At 35.8% G+C, this 15,803-nt stretch overlaps 1 protein-coding gene across 1 annotated transcript; it reads right to left on the reverse strand.

The window, feature by feature from the left end:
* Positions 1 to 11,955: 11,955 nt before the first annotated feature.
* Positions 11,956 to 15,149, reverse strand: ACR7 (ACT domain repeat 7). Its single transcript, XM_008240444.3, has 7 exons — positions 14,706 to 15,149; positions 14,141 to 14,186; positions 13,894 to 14,008; positions 13,723 to 13,790; positions 13,048 to 13,614; positions 12,837 to 12,941; positions 11,956 to 12,742 (listed from the first exon to the last, which is right to left on the reverse strand). The coding sequence occupies exons 1-7, from the start codon at positions 14,765 to 14,767 to the stop codon at positions 12,380 to 12,382; spliced, it is 1,326 nt and encodes a 441-aa protein (XP_008238666.1). The 5' UTR covers positions 14,768 to 15,149; the 3' UTR covers positions 11,956 to 12,379.
* Between the last annotated feature and the right edge of the window lie 654 nt (positions 15,150 to 15,803).

A 15,803-nucleotide genomic window follows, 5' to 3' on the forward strand; every position in this document is an offset into this window, starting at 1 on the left:
AGCTCCAACCCTCAAACCTATCCCACAACCACCTTCTACCGTAGCCCACAACCCTAAAATTTTCTCCCTATTGATATAAAAAAGGATGAAGGTGAGGTCTTAGCCTCGAATGAGGGGGGGAATATAGACACTAGGCGTAGCCTTTTTTTTTTTTTTTTGGACAAAAAGTTAGTCGAGCACTCTCATGCTCACCTATTAATCCCTTATCTTTAATAAGCATTGCTATCGCCAGTCTCGCAATCTTTAATTTGGGTGGGTGAAGAAATTGGGGGATCAGGGCTAGAGAGAGAGATATATATTTGATTTATTTTTTAAATTTTTTGTGTGAAAAGACATTGTTGCCCATGCCAAGTAGGACTTGTCATTGCCATGTCATCATTTTTAACGGAAAAGTTGACTGAAGATAATACCAAAATAACAATTTAACAATAAAAGTAAAGTTTGGTCTTAGTCTAGGGACCATTGCTATAATTTTGCCAACTATTTAAATACAACTAAACTATATGTATTTCTATTATTTATATCTATACGTTTCACTATATTTACTGTTAATGTGCAAAAAATTAGAGAAGCCGAAGTGTATTAACGCCTAATATAATGTATGTTCATAAGTAGGGATGTTATATTAATAGCTGTCCGATTAAGAAGGTGTTTGGCCATGCTCCCACAATGAAGAGAGGAGGGTTGCTTAAGCATGGTTGGATCAGCTTATTACAAGGAATACCAGATAGATGGTGACACCTGGCTGGGATTAGGATTCAAATTGCTTATATTCGCTTCTAACCAGGCCACCTGGAGGGTCTGCTCATGTGATTTTTGACCAAGTATCCTCTTCGGGTGAATTCATCGGTACCGACCAGACCAAGCCTTTGTTCGGGGGAGGATGGTGGTTGGTCGCCCTAAGTATGTTTGGTCGGGTCAATTCCATCAAATGGTGAGATTAGTGCTCTTTAGGTAGCCCAGGTGACGTCATGCCATTAGCCAATCTGGAACTCCGACATGTTAACAAGATGTTTATAGCTTGGAATATGGGCATAGTTTTGAGCAGGACAATTCATACTGGGTACATAAAGCATGAATATCTTATTCAAAAAGGGTGATGATGAGTTGAAATAGAATGCATGCTCACAGAAAATTTCTATTTTGTTTAAAGACGCAAAGAAGGGAAAGAGAAGTAGTTGAAGGGCATGGTGTGCATAAATAAATGGATAGTAGATGTTAGTGGTTGCACATGTTGGAGCCTTATCTCGTATTTTTAGTGTCTTATCATCGTTATCAGATAAATAGTTGTTATTAGACAATAGTGGAATCTCATGACTTTTTGGCATTACAACAAACAAGGTTTAACTACATTTGGATTTTGACGCCCAACAAAACACCCTGGCTGGACTTCAAAATAAATTAAAAAAACTTGTTCAAGTTTGGACAGGACTTAAAACCCTCCTATTGGCCACTTAAAAGGTTCATTTTACCTATCCCAACACTTTGCATTGCCAAGAACTATATAAATACAAAAAGTATATAAACAGGGTATCTTATTTCACATGCATTGGAAAAAAAAAAAAAAGATTCGTCTGAAAGTATATAAACATGGTATCTTATTTCACTTCGGAGAAAAAACACCTCTGACGTACTTTTTCAGAAAATCACTTAAAGTGATTATTTAGAGGAGTGATTCTTCTTAAATAAAAAAAATGATTATTGGCCTCTCCAAATCACTCCTAAACAATCATTTATTTAAAAAGAGAGAGAGATGGGAAGAAGCGGACAAATGAGAAATGTTAAACAACACGTAGAATTTTATATAATATGAAAACTGAACACATTTTTAAATGATCTATTAATTTGTTTCTTTTGAAAACATTTATCTATTTTTTTCTCTATATTTCGACTAAAATAAAATATTTTAATATCTCGAGCACTCGGGTTTTTTTAATTTTTTAATTTTAAAAGCTTGTGTCAGAAAATTGATTAGAGATTGTAGAAATTTTGGAAGATATCACACTTGGAAGACAATCAAATTAACTTGAATAAGGGACCACAAAGCATTGACTAAGCAAATGCAAATTATTATGTCTTTAATATTCAAAAGACTAAAGCATCCTTTTCAAATTGGGCATAGATGAGTTACCAAAACGCAAGGAAAATATTAAAGAAATTAGGGTTAGATAAGAACAACTAATTATTTAATTGTTTGAGCATTTGAAAAATAGGGTGATGAATTCGATGCACATTAGCTTCCACAAGTTTCTTTTTCTTTTTATTTGTCTAAGTATTATTGGCCTGCAAGTTTGGCATCAGTTTTTTATTCTCCTATTTCTTTTTTCTTTCTTTAATTATAATGAAAATGAAATCCCAATGTTAAAATAAATGAAAAAAAAAGAAAATTGAATTATTACACTGTAACACAAATATAAAGAAAAGGAAAAAGTAATAATAAAAATTAGATTAATAAATGTATGATATAGTTGAAGACGTAGTTTGTCATATTTACCAACTGCAGGTCCATATCAAAACACAGATTGTGAAATCTCAAGGAGCATGGGAATTTAATTTATTTTTATGCAATTTGCACCTAGCTTTAGATAAAGTGAATTGTGAAAAACAAACCTATATGCATATAATATGAAAATGAATATATATGACGTGTATAAATGAATTTTTTGTTGTTGGTGGACATGGACAGTCCGAAAATATACACGACGTTGTCAAATTGTGTATCTAAACCATGTATTCAGATAAGAATTAACCTAATTAATTATTTCGACATTTCAACTTAGAATTAACTTCGTAACTTTATGTGTTATGGGGGTTTTTCTGTTGTTGCTAGAATTAAGGGCGTGTGAAAAAAAAGGTTCTAACATGTTTTTCTTTCTCGTCACTTTTCTTTATAGGTGAATTGGGTCTTTCTCATCACTTTCACTTTCTTAAATCTCTCCTCTCTGTTAAGTAAACAAAAACGGAAAAACAGACTTTGTCAAAAGAGGGTTCTTTTTTAATGTTGGCGTGATGAAATTGCAATCTTGCATGCCAAAGGATTCTCTGCAAGAATTGGTGATTTACTGACCATTTTGACCAGTGTTAATTATTTTCGTAAGGCTTGGCGACTTTTATTGACCAATATAAATTCATGTTTTTTCACATCGAGACTCCAAATCAGTTGAAATATGAGTCAAACGGGTTAGAGTCTACATCATTTCGTGTCAAAGATTAAAAATTATCAGGTCAAAGATCTGTATATGCTCAGTTTAATGTTTAAGGCTTTCGTTTAGTTTAGTAACGTGAGCTTTTAACTAAACATAAGATTGAAGTGATTGGTTTTTTGATTGCGTCCTAAAATGAGAGGTGAATTAATATTAGTTCACTTCTTTGAAGTAGTACAAAGCACGCCCTATACTCTCGGGTTAGTAGAGTCCCTCACCCGTGAGAGGGTAGCAAACTTAATGATTAAGGCTTTCTCTTAAAAACAGAAAACATAAATGTAGCTTTAATCTCTTATGTTCTATAGTCGCATGATCTTACCTTTTTTTTTAATATTTGGATAAATTTTGGCATCAACAATATGTGTTTTCCATTTTTGAAGTTATGGTTCTAGTTATGAAACTTGAAATACATCACTAGATTAGCAATAAATAAATAAATAAAAGGAATATTAATTATTATTTTTTCCTCTGTCCTTTTGTTTATGAAATAGCGAAACTGTTACAAAATTATCAAATGATTTTATGCAACTAAAAACTTAAAAGTTGGCTTAACTTTACTTTAAAATAACAAGACAAAAACAAGAAAAGAAAAAAAGAGAGTTTTGATGACCACAATTTTTCCCCACCCCCTCTTTTACTTTTATTTTGTGATCTTTCTTTTTTGTTACATTGGAAGGAAAGAGACTTTGGGGTTTCGATCTTGGGTGCCAAGTAGGAGGAAGGGGGAGGGCCACAACGACTGTGGTAATCCCGCTCGACTTATTTTGTGATCTTTTACTTTAACTTTCTTATTGGATAGATCATTTCATTTTCCCGCCAACTTGTTTAAACTTTTTTGTTAGCAATTTGATTTACTAAAAAGGAGGTGGGAGGAATTTGGGGCGTTTGGTTATAACTCAAAGGTTGTGGAATAACTTAATTGTCATTTAAGGTCAATTTATTATTTCTCAAAGATTTTTTTTTATTATAATTATTTTTTCAAGTTTTAGTCAACAGAAAATTGCATTCAAAATTCAGGAGAGGGCACATCAACAACATATGCAATATAAATTTTTTATTTTTCACTTTCTAACAATGAGCCCCAAAGGGTCAATACAAATCTACTGCTAAAAAACCAGCAAGCTTGGTTAAATCAAACATCATCAATGAAAAACAAAATCTAAAGAACAAACTCTCACATAGGCTTGGAAATTCCATGCAAAAAACCAACTAAACCAAACGGGTCATTTTACGTCAGTTAAGGCTTAAAATCGGTAATCAATTTCGGATTAGTTTTAAATACTGACCGAAATAATTAGTACTCAAGTGAGTATTATATTTTTTTACTTGTTAGTAACCGAACCAAACCGAATCAAACCAAAAATTTATATAGACGACGACAGACTCAGCACAACAAAGTCAAATGAAGCCGCATTCTCTGTATTTCGACTCAAATAAATCTAGTGAACCCTATGAAATCGCTTATATACCGTGAAGTAAAGGAAGGGAATAATGCTTTGTTTGACTCCATTGCAGACCTGCCAACAGACTACAGTCCTCACTGATTGGATTGGATCCTGTATTTGGTTCAGCCCAATAAGAAAAAATTACGTGTCTCTCTCAAAGGGCAAAACATAGTAAACGTGGGCATCTTGTAAAATGTCTTCCAAGGCGCCCCCCCCAACAACAAATGACTGCAAGAAGAAAAATAAGCATGTGCAGATTTGGTATGACATTTAGATATCCCACTGCTCACTGGTCAGTGCTCAGCAGTCTCTATTAAAGTTTGCATCAGCAATTCAACCCAAACCAGTCCAAACACCCACCAATTAAGATTCTGCTTTTCAATTATAAAAGGAACCCAAGATTCAAATTCAACCCACTTCTCCTTGTTGCTTTCCTTGGTCAAGCTCTAGAATGGACACCATATTGTTTCATCATGTCGCGCACTTTCTCTTTATTGGTACTTTTCATGACAACCTGTTTTCTGTTGCCAGAACTATGGGGCTTTGTGCTTCTTGCTTAGCCCAAGTTTGTTAAATCTGATTTTCTGGGTCAAGTTTAGCCCAAATAATTAAGAATAAGACATGTCCAGTCCATTCACATTATAAGTTTCTTGTTGCTGTTGGGCTATGAATTTTATTCTTTGTTCTTGGTCTTGAGCTTGGCTTATGTATAATTCACATGAAACGTACAATTAAAACAAGTCTATAAATTATAAACTCCATACGCATAATCATGGTTAACTTTTTACTTTATATTTATGGAATTATGGTTATGCATATAAACACGTGTCAAGTGTTGAGAATAATGATAAAGATACACCTAGAGTTAAAGTGGTGAGCAAAAATATTCTTTTGAAAAATTAGGTGAATCTACCACCAAACACTATAATAATAAAATTTTAAGTTAATTTACAAATTAGTACCAATTCAACCAATCTGGTATGTGATAAGTAATAAACATGCTGCAAAGCACAAATTTTTTTTTTCAAAGCATAATGCAAAGTTTTCTACATAAATGATTGAGAATTCAAATGAAGTCTCTAATTCATGATTGTGATTTGATTCAAAATTCTTTATGATGTACGCGTCATGTTTCTTTTCATAAACTACGAAAAAGAAAGCCGGGAAATTTCTTTTCTAAATTCTCACGCTAAGCAGAAGCACCCTTTGTGGCCTCTAATTAACAGATGCCTTAAACTACTATATTTTCTGTCAACCATACATGATATTCAACAGTTCATGAATTACAAGAAGAAAATGCCAAATGCTTGCATGGCTTAGATTCTGCTTACAAACAGAAAAGGGTCCTCTTTTAGCATCCAAGATTCCAATTTGAGCAAGTCTCCTTGTTGTGTTTTCCTTCGTGAAACTTCAGCTGACTTTGCTGCATAAATTTGATCACGAAATTTAATTATTTAATAATAACAAAGCTTCCAATGTACTGGAACATACAAAGATAGCCGCCTAGGAAATTTGAAACTTCCAATAAGATAGAAATGACCAAGAAAATCAGAAAGAGTTTTAAAAAAAATGTTTCCAAGAACTGTTGCATTGTGTTTCTCCCCCTAAATGTGTTGCTCTCTTGGCCTATATCATTGCTGCTATATGGGTATCTCAAGGGTCAAACTGTACTTGAATTTTTTTTTTCCCATTTCCTTGCCAATTGGGCTATATTCCTTGTCCAATTAAATTGAACTTAAGTGAATGAAAAATGCATAATTAACATGATATCAGAGTCTTTCTTTGCAAGTGGTCCTCAGTTTGACTCATGTTCCGCTTCTTTGTTGGCCCTATCGCTTAAGGTTTCTGGACTAGCTGTTGTTTAACAATGGGAAAGTACAATTTATTTGGTTTTATTTTACAATGTGCTCCTAACCTAAGTTCCTTTTTTTTTTTGGGGGGGTCAAATATGCTACTAAGTTTAAAATTGGAAGTTTCTTGATGGATTTTCTGCTGTACGGAATTTCTGCGCGCACACACACAAAAAAAAGGCCAACCTGGTTGGCTGGAACCTTGTACTTCACGCAGAAGATGATATAAACATAACAAAATGTTGTCCAGGCCTAAAATAAAAAAAATTAAAAAAAATAGTTATCCATGAAGTTGCAACTTTACAACAATTGGCTAAGCATATTTTAGTATCTGGGAATCTTCTTTACAGGAAGCAAAATTTCAAAGAAAAAGAAGGGTTTGAATTTGCTGAGCTCAGAATTCAGATAGATATGTAGATAGATACCTTCTCATTTGCCGCAGATTTTGCTATGTGAACAAGTGAGAAAAGGGAAAGGCAAAGGCAAAAGGCCAAGGCAAAGCATAAAGAGAGAGATTCCCTACTACACATTAAAAATTGCGGCTCATATCAAACAAGCCTAACAAAGAAGCACTCAGCTTTGCCAGATTCTCCATCTATGCAATTAACATGAAGATTAAGAAAGGAATTACAATTCATCAGATTATATTCAGAATATCTCTATCTTCTACGCTCTCTTTTGTAAAAAGTAAATTCTAACCAAGATTTGGGTAGGCTTCGATTCGACTACCCGAAAAAAAAGTTTGATTTCTCATTAATTTTACTTGGTCGACAACTCGACAATGCTGATAAGTTTTTATGTTTTACACTCAATGCCAACCTGCTATCAGGAATAATATGTTGGAAGATCGTATTTACTTTAGATCTTTAAGTCACATTCAGATTCAATATTTGTTCATTTCACTTTAAATCTGAGTTGCTAGCTCTTTCTTGTAAGAAGTTTTTTTGAGCTTTATTCCTCATGAGTACATGACTGCAACTCATCTACTGTATGGTAGGTGCAACATTATTATAACTGCATCTTCCAGAAACTTAATTGGGAGATATTTGGTACGTGACAACTCTGCACAATTACTTCCCTAAAGAATGGCATGAGCTGGTATAAACACGTATGTCTTTATTTCAAGAATAATGCAGGGAGTTCAATTCAACGATCATAACCATTTATATTTTAGGTCATTCCTGCGAAAAACTTAATCATTCTGATTTTTTGGAGCTGTTTGTTCATCTAAAATATGCGGAAAAAAACAAAGCTGTTTGGTCATTAGATAAGATTAAAAACAAAATATGAATACTAAAATGGCTAAACTATTTCCGATTTTTTGAATGAAGATTTGAAAAATAACATCTGGCTTGACCACTACCATCACTATCTTTATGAGCCAAAGCCAAAGCCAAAGCCAGTTGGGTTTAAAATATCTTATCAAAAATGACAACTAGGGATGTTCAAATTTATACATAATTGATATCAACCAGATTATACGACAAAAAAGTGGCTGATAATAATTTTATTTTGTCAGAAAACATGCCTAAGCACAAAGCATCCTATCCTGTTGAAACATTGGATCAGCATATGCTCTTCTGGATGCAGCTTGCATCAGCTGGAAACGTCATTGATATGCCTACAACTAGAAAAGGCCAAGCAAGAATTTGCTAGATTCCATCTACAAACACAAGAGGAGTTAAATGAGCAGCCAAGACATGATGTTAAACCAAGTCTCTCTTTTGTTGGATTCTTTCGTTCCAACTTTGGCGGCTTTGTAAGATTAAAACTAAAATAATTATATATTTTTTTCAGTTGCCATTGGAATAATGGTAGGGAGGAGGACTAATGCAGATGGGACACTAGTGCCGAAGATTATTATAAGTTTTAAGTTACCACAAAGGGAAAGCGCAAGAGAAAGAGGATGCTCATCCAGAAGTCGGTACTTTTCCAAGAGGCCATTTCACAAGAATTCAGGATATGGGACAGAAAAAAGAGATGTAATCCATAGTAAAATGATACTTTACAACAATTTAATTTGCTTATTTCGTAACAACCAACGTGGCACACACATGTATAACATTTTCGTACATTATAATTGAAACATAATTATAACATATGTATATGACATGATTTAACTAGACGGTGTATGTCACTCAAACTGGCACAAAGTCTCCACCGAAGTTTTTCTCCCGACAAAAGGTTCCTGATCAAAGTTGGCTGAGAATCTCTCTCCTTTATTCTTGTTTACAAAAACAAAAGTGCTACTAGATAAACTGGGGGGCATGCTCTGCATAATATACTTATGTAATTTATAAGAGTATAGGACATCTTTACACGCATGCATGCATGGTGAAGAACTGCAAAGCTGTAAGAACGTGAGAACTAGAATTGGCCAGAGCTATATAGACAAGCTTAAAAAATAAATTCCACTAACAAAAGATAAGCGGCCTATAGTAAACAAACAAGTCCTGCTAAGAACCTATGCAGTTACTTTGTTTGATTCTCCGATCAAAAACTGTTTGAGGAATTGGGTAGCTGGCAATTGGAATGAAACGACAATTGAACAGACTGATATTTTGATTAAACTAATAGGTCTTTAATTCTGTCTATTAGTATGCTAATCTCTCTTGGCTTATTTTCTGTCAATTTCTTGGTGACTAATTAATGTGGTAAGTGAATGTGTTATGAGGTAAATGTCAAGACAGAGAGTTGGTTGGTTTGGATGGATCCTTGTCCTGTATTAATTCATGGAGAAAAGGGTACAGAAACGCAAGGACAAGATAAAAGACATGTGGGGTTTCAATTTAAAATCTAAAAATATCAGTCTAAAACATGCATGAAATTCTGTGTTACATATGGACAACACCAGATTTCTACTTGAACAAATTTCAACTTGTGTTACATACTTGGAACAAAATAGCAGGCTCAGACGAGGTCTGTTTTGGATACGGCATTGCTCTTCGATCTAAAATGTTTAATTCTAAATTCTAGAGCGACGTTATCTTGAATACGAGCACAATAAATCGTACAGAAAATATAAGCAGAGCAGGATCTTATTTTGAATGTATGTGGTCCTCTGTTCGATTAAAACCAACGTGGTCCCTCATTTAGTCATATATCATGCATGTTACATTCATAATATCTGTATACATATTTGTCAACCAAAAGGGCATACTGTCGTTGTGGAAATAAATACTGATCCATTAAAACATGGATGTCAAGGGCAGATTCTATGTCGAAGTAGATTCAAAAGAGAATCGCATGCACAATAAATTGAAAACGATCGCGACAGGCTGAGGATTTTGCTAGTTGGTAACAGCCTTTTGCAATAGCCCCAAGCCGCATGGGAAAGACAAGAAGATTGCCTTGCCTTGCCTCTTGCAACGTTGAAAGTTTCCAATATTGGATCGACAATGCATGTGCCACCCTTTAAATAATAGGCACATAGGTAGCTCCTCCACTAGCTAGCCTGGCTAGGTATGTTTTTTTATGGCAAAACATATGACTTTTCCGGGCCCTTGTTTCAGCTTTTTGAGCCCCCAAAAAACCACAAGGTATCAAACTTCTCATGTGCTAGTTTAGAGACCATGGTACCAGAAGGGCACAGATAAAAAGGACGAGAGAAAACAGGTCCATGTAAAGCAGAGCCCCAGAGAGAGAGAGAGAGAGAGAGAGAGTAAAAAAAAATAGTGTGAGAAATTAACTTTGGGGCATGTGATTCATTCTCAGGGCTGCAGTAGATTCATTCAGTCAAAAAACAAAAGAAATGTAAATTAATCTGTCACTGCACATGCAAGGCCAGCTAAGCGTTTTAACCGGCGCAGTCAGAGGCAGGGCTCTTCCAAACCTGCCAAACCTAATCTTCTAAAGAGCTCTTCACTATATGGAGCATGGACCACAATCTACACCACAAAATTTAAAGTCTTGATGAACTAGAGGTATTTGCCCATTGGCCATTGGATTGAATGTGAGGAAAGTAGAAAGTGGCTCTTGGAGGGTTAAAATTGAATGCCCAAATGGAAAAAAGAAGAAAAAAACAACTCAATGAGAAGTTGGTTGCCACTATTATGATTTCATCTTCTTATACAAGTCAACAATACATCGAAAATATTTGCACATGTGAGTTCAGCTAATTGATCAGGATAGTATACACGTCCCTTTACATCAACGTAAAAGTTACTTTCGAAAGAAATTTAACTAGACAATTCTATTTTAAACCCTTATCTTTTACAACGTAGGCCTAAATAATATGATCAAAATATGGGATTATGTTTAAATGAGTATTTAGAATAGCAAAATAGGGAGGCATGGAAGAAGACAAAGCTGCAAGTAGAAATTGTTCGACCAACTGTCGGGAGTCGTGGTGTTTGCATTGGACACATAAACACATTAGCAAAGGCTAAAGACAACAAGCCGTTCTTTCTCTAACACCAACGCCCCTTCCAAACTATTTTATTTAATCCATTCCAATAATTTCTCTCTCTCTTTTTCTTGCCTTTGACCACTTTCAAATCCAATTTGTCTCAAGCAGTTGATGAATAATTTGAATTGGTTTGTTAATCCACTAATCCCTATTGGATTTGGACCCAAACCTACTTCAAATATATTAAATTTCAATCATCAAATTCTTAGATTTTTGTTTGTCCAAACATGCAGATATAAGACTATCCATCTTGTCGGTTGGCCAATTAGGCGTTGTTTGTGTCGGATATAATTTTCACTGCCCATACATATAATTTTGGCTATGCAATTTATATGTAGACAAAATTATGTGCATTTTGGTAGCGAAGAAATGGATGAAAATTGCTTACCAATAAAGGGAATTAAAAATTCGTATAAAAGACATGAGTATTTTATGAATACTACTTGTCTCCTTATCGGTAAAGATATATTACTTATTTCTGTGAATCACAGTTTGATACATATATAAAAATAATTCATTATAAGAAAAGGAGATGGAAAACAATATCTCAAATATTTTATTGAGATTTTATTTCTATCCAAACACTCAAAAATTTATTTTCCCATCCATTTGCCTTTCCTTTAAGTTTTCATACCAAAACACAAAAAAAAAATATTAAAAACCAGGACCGACAGTCACGGATACAGCCGACGGCTTTGCTTTAATTTGTATAAAAATATATTTTGTTTAGAAACTAGAAGACTTTCGGATGCAAAATACCCATATTTTCTCTTATTTAGACTTGGTCACATGTTTGAAGTTGATTTGACGTTATTAGGGTTCATATGATTCTATGCGTTCACATTTTCTAGAGAACTTGGTTTTTCTCATTTGGATTTCAAAGTTCCAAACAGTCAACCATTGATTTTCTTCTGTGTTTATTCTTTTTGTGATGTATAATTTTCCCTGAGCTTTCATATTATACTAACTGAGGGATTAGATTCTTCCCCCATTGCACACAAAAGTGAAAAAGGAAAAAAAAAAGGTTGTGGGTGGGATGGCAAAAGAGATTAATAAAAATAAATATTTAATTAAAAAAATAAAGTCAACCATTAAAGCTAATACTTAACAAGTAGTTCTCCCTCTCCTGTACACATGTGTGGTGCTGTATAAACCCCCAAACTCTACTATTTTCTTTTACCTAACATTCCCTTTCCTTCTGCCAGCAACAAACCAATATCACTACCCACCAAATCTAAACTTCCCTCTACCAATTCAAACAAAAGCATTTAAAATGGTGGGCCTTGTCCTCTATTTGTGCCCTATCAATTCATCCAACTAAACCCACCTACAATAACAACTACTATCACCAAATTCTCACCCCCACTCTTTCCTCTTTATGTACAATGCTCAAACCCCAAGCAAAGAATCATATCATATGCCAGCCAGCACAGTGAATGATAAAAACTTCCTACAAACCAAATGGAAACTTCCTCAAGAGTGAGATCTGATGAGACCCAAATTGTACAGATTCCTTCTCACTAGGCTCCCAAGTGATAACAAGACTGCCCCACCAACACCGACTGCTTGCTCCTCCCTTTCCCCCTTTGCATGATAAATCAATGGCAGTTCCTTCACTTTTAAGTCACTCAACCCTATTTTTTGCCTCACTGATTCAATGGTGTTGGGATCTGCAGGGTTTCCAATTGCATCAGTCACATAGAAAACGTTCAGGGCATTGGCCTTTGTTGTGGAAATCTCGGCCCTTGTCACGTTTAGACCGTTCTCTCGGAACGTTCTTGTAACATATGCTAGAAGACCTGGTCTATCCTCAGTGCATAGTTCTAGCCTCACACCCTGAGATGCAATAACCCAATTGAACCATTAGCATTTGCAACATCATGGAACATTCAACAAAATCAAATGATTAACAATTCAATTTAAGTAATACCTCAGAAGCTCTTCTTTGAATGGCAGCTTGTAAGCATTGGATTACGCGCTGTCGTTCGGGTTCAGAACTAATTGGGGTTCCATCAGTGTGCCTAATGTAAAATTCCTGAAACATAATTCAACCACAAAACCCAAGTCATTTTCATGTTTCAACATTATAATAAAACCAGAACATGCCATAAACCAAACTAATAAGGAAAATAGATACATACCATGTGTCCTCTATCCCCTGCTGTTTTAACAGTGGCGTGAAATACCACATAGTCCATGTCTGTCAAAGTGCAAACAACATCAAACAAAAGCTTTGCTCTATCCTTGCACTGAATATTTACTATCGAATAACCCCTTTCAGCCCAATTCTGCACCGTGATCACCGGTGAGTCGGTGCTGTGCTGCAAAATGGGCTTCCTATCATAATCACGATCTGCAAACATCATTTGATGCAGCCTTCTTTCGGTGTGCGTAACTGCCATGGAAACAGAGGTTTTCGCGCTCCGAATATCGTTGTCTCCCTTGAGAACATTCCTTAACCGCGCTTCAATTCTGTCAATTTTCTGCGAGTCTTCAATTGGGCAACCAGAATCACAGTCCTTAACGTAAATTAGGGAGGCGATCCGGCCGTTGTGCGTCCACACCTTGGACTCAACCACATTGCATTGCAGGTCAGCTAGCACTGCAAAGACCTCGGAGAGAAGGCCAAGCCGGTCTGTTCCGGTGAGCTCAAGTGCTGTTAAACCGTTGCTGCAGTTGGATGTCCCAAAGTGAATTGTTCCAAGTGACTGTCAAATACAAAGAAATTAAGCAATTTCAGTTTCAATTCTGTAAAGGATCATAAACTTTAACAATAATGTCTTTTCATTAAATTGGGATTGAATGAATTAACTTACCTGTTCAATGTAATGAATGACGCTCTCATCCGTTAATTTATCCCCGTTTTGATCAGTGACATGAAAGACTGCAGCAGAAACCAAAAAGTCTCATTAAGAAACAAAATTCAAGAAATAAAATGCAACAGTAAAAAAAAAAGAAAAAAAAAAAGAATAATTTGATTTTCTTACCATCCATGAACCACCGTCCATCAGAAGAAATGTACGCTTTTTTAATGGTGAGGTTAAGATCCGTGAGGACCTGAACAGCCTCGAGAAGAATCCCATGCCTTCTAGCACTGTCGACCTGGAAAATCCAAAAACAAAACAGCGATTGATACACGATTAGTCAATTTTGTGTTCTGGAAAAAATCAAACCTTCTTTTTGGGTTTTCGGAAGGCATTGAAATTAGACATTTGGGTTTTCGTAGAAGCAAACCTTGACTAAAGTCGCAGTGGAGCAGACGGCATTATCGATCACGACCCTGCAAAGCAAAAGCAGCGAATGGTCAAGTCAGAGAAACACCACCAAAGCCACACCACACCACCTTTCGTTTATTTTATTTTATTTTTATTTTTTATTTCCCCAAGTGTTTAAATTTCAAAATGCTTTGAAAAGTCTGATGAAACGGGAAAATTGTAAGAAAAGTCAGAAAATAAAAAATTATGAAACTTAGGTGCGAAAATAAATGTAAGGTTGAAATTTAGTAAAGTTGGCAGCACCACTATGAAGAGGGGAAATCGACAAGAGATCTGGATCGGTGAAATTTTCTCGAGAAAGCAAGAGAAAGTTCGAGATCACAGCACATCCAAAAAGTACTAAACCCAGAAAAGCCGGAAATTCCATAATACCAGGGAAAAAATCAAACTGAAAACAAATTAAAAACTCGAAGCCGTTGAAAACCCAACAAATTTGTTTTTTTAAAAAGTCGTGAATGGTAGCCACTAACACTTTCAACAAAATCAGAAATTGAAACCCAATGTTGAAGAAGCGATGTATCTACCTGGGAGTGTTCATACGGAAGACGAGTTTCTCATATTCGTCGAGACAAGCAGTCCACTCCATGGCTCTAAATTTGTTTCAGAGAAAACAGAGGACTTTGAGGTAAAAATGAAGCCAAGGAATGAAGACGAAGCTGTTGCTTGGCCTTTAAACAGTCTCACAAACTCTCTGTGTGTGTGTTAGCGACGACAGAATCGAAGAAACAGAAGAACCAAAAACTTTGCCGCCGTATCAAACAAAGCTCAATGCCTTGTGCCTTCAGACTCTCGCTCTCTCAGACCTTCGGCTAAATCGCCATGAACAAACCTCACACAAGCACCAACCTTCTCTTCCTCTCTCTCTCTCTCTCTATAAACTAGAAGGAAATGAGTCACTATTCTCTCTCTCTCTTGAGCTCTCTGTTTCCAAGCGCAAAGCACGCCTTGTTCTTAACACTCTGCGTCTTGCCTTCTTTGGAGGTCATATATATTTATTTCCAAATTTACTTTCTATAAATCATATTTTATTCTCTACCCATATAAATTAATATTTTATTCTTTTATTTTTTTATTATTTTCCTAACCACGCCCTTACGCAAAGAGCGAGGGCGGGTACTAGTTAGTTACTACTCCTCGCATGGCATGGGCAGGGCCTGCCCGCCTTAACCGAACTCGCACTCTCACTCTTAAAAGGTCAACTATTAGTTACACGTGGCGACTGATCCCTTCCCCCTTCTGGTTTCATGCGTCCATCTCGGATGCCACGTGAGAGGAAGCGGGTCCCATGTTGATTGTTGATTAAGTTGGGATTTGCGGATCGGAATCATGACGTGGTGGGCACACCGGCTTGCACCGGCTTTTCGGCTTTTCCTCTGTCATTGTTTTCGGCCGGTTTTTCTTGTGCCTCAGTCGCTCTTAATGGCAGTTCCGTAATTTTCACCACATAGACCGTTAAACTGGTCGTTTTGATGATGTTTCTAGTTGAGGAATATTCGGATCGACGTAACATTGCGTCATCAGTTCGAGTTAATCGTACCCTAATTGTTCTTGTTACGCTAATTAACTTAACGACGATCCGAAACGACGTGGTGTATTTTAATTGGCGGGGATCGCACGATTGG

Source organism: Prunus mume, linkage group LG7 (assembly GCF_029339155.1).
Source record: "Prunus mume cultivar Tortuosa linkage group LG7, ASM2933915v1, whole genome shotgun sequence".
In the NCBI taxonomy this organism is placed as follows: Eukaryota; Viridiplantae; Streptophyta; class Magnoliopsida; order Rosales; family Rosaceae; genus Prunus; species Prunus mume.

Bases quoted from the DNA above. Each gene is read 5' to 3' on its own strand.
- ACR7 (XM_008240444.3), bottom strand. From the start codon at position 14,767: ATGGAGTGGACTGCTTGTCTCGACGAATATGAGAAACTCGTCTTCCGT. The intron at 14,187-14,705 runs GTAGATACATCG...TTTGCTTTGCAG, and splicing joins TTCCGTATGAACACTCCCAG to GGTCGTGATCGATAATGCCG. The intron at 12,743-12,836 runs GTATTACTTAAA...ATTGCATCTCAG, and splicing joins TTCAAAGAAGAGCTTCTGAG to GGTGTGAGGCTAGAACTATG.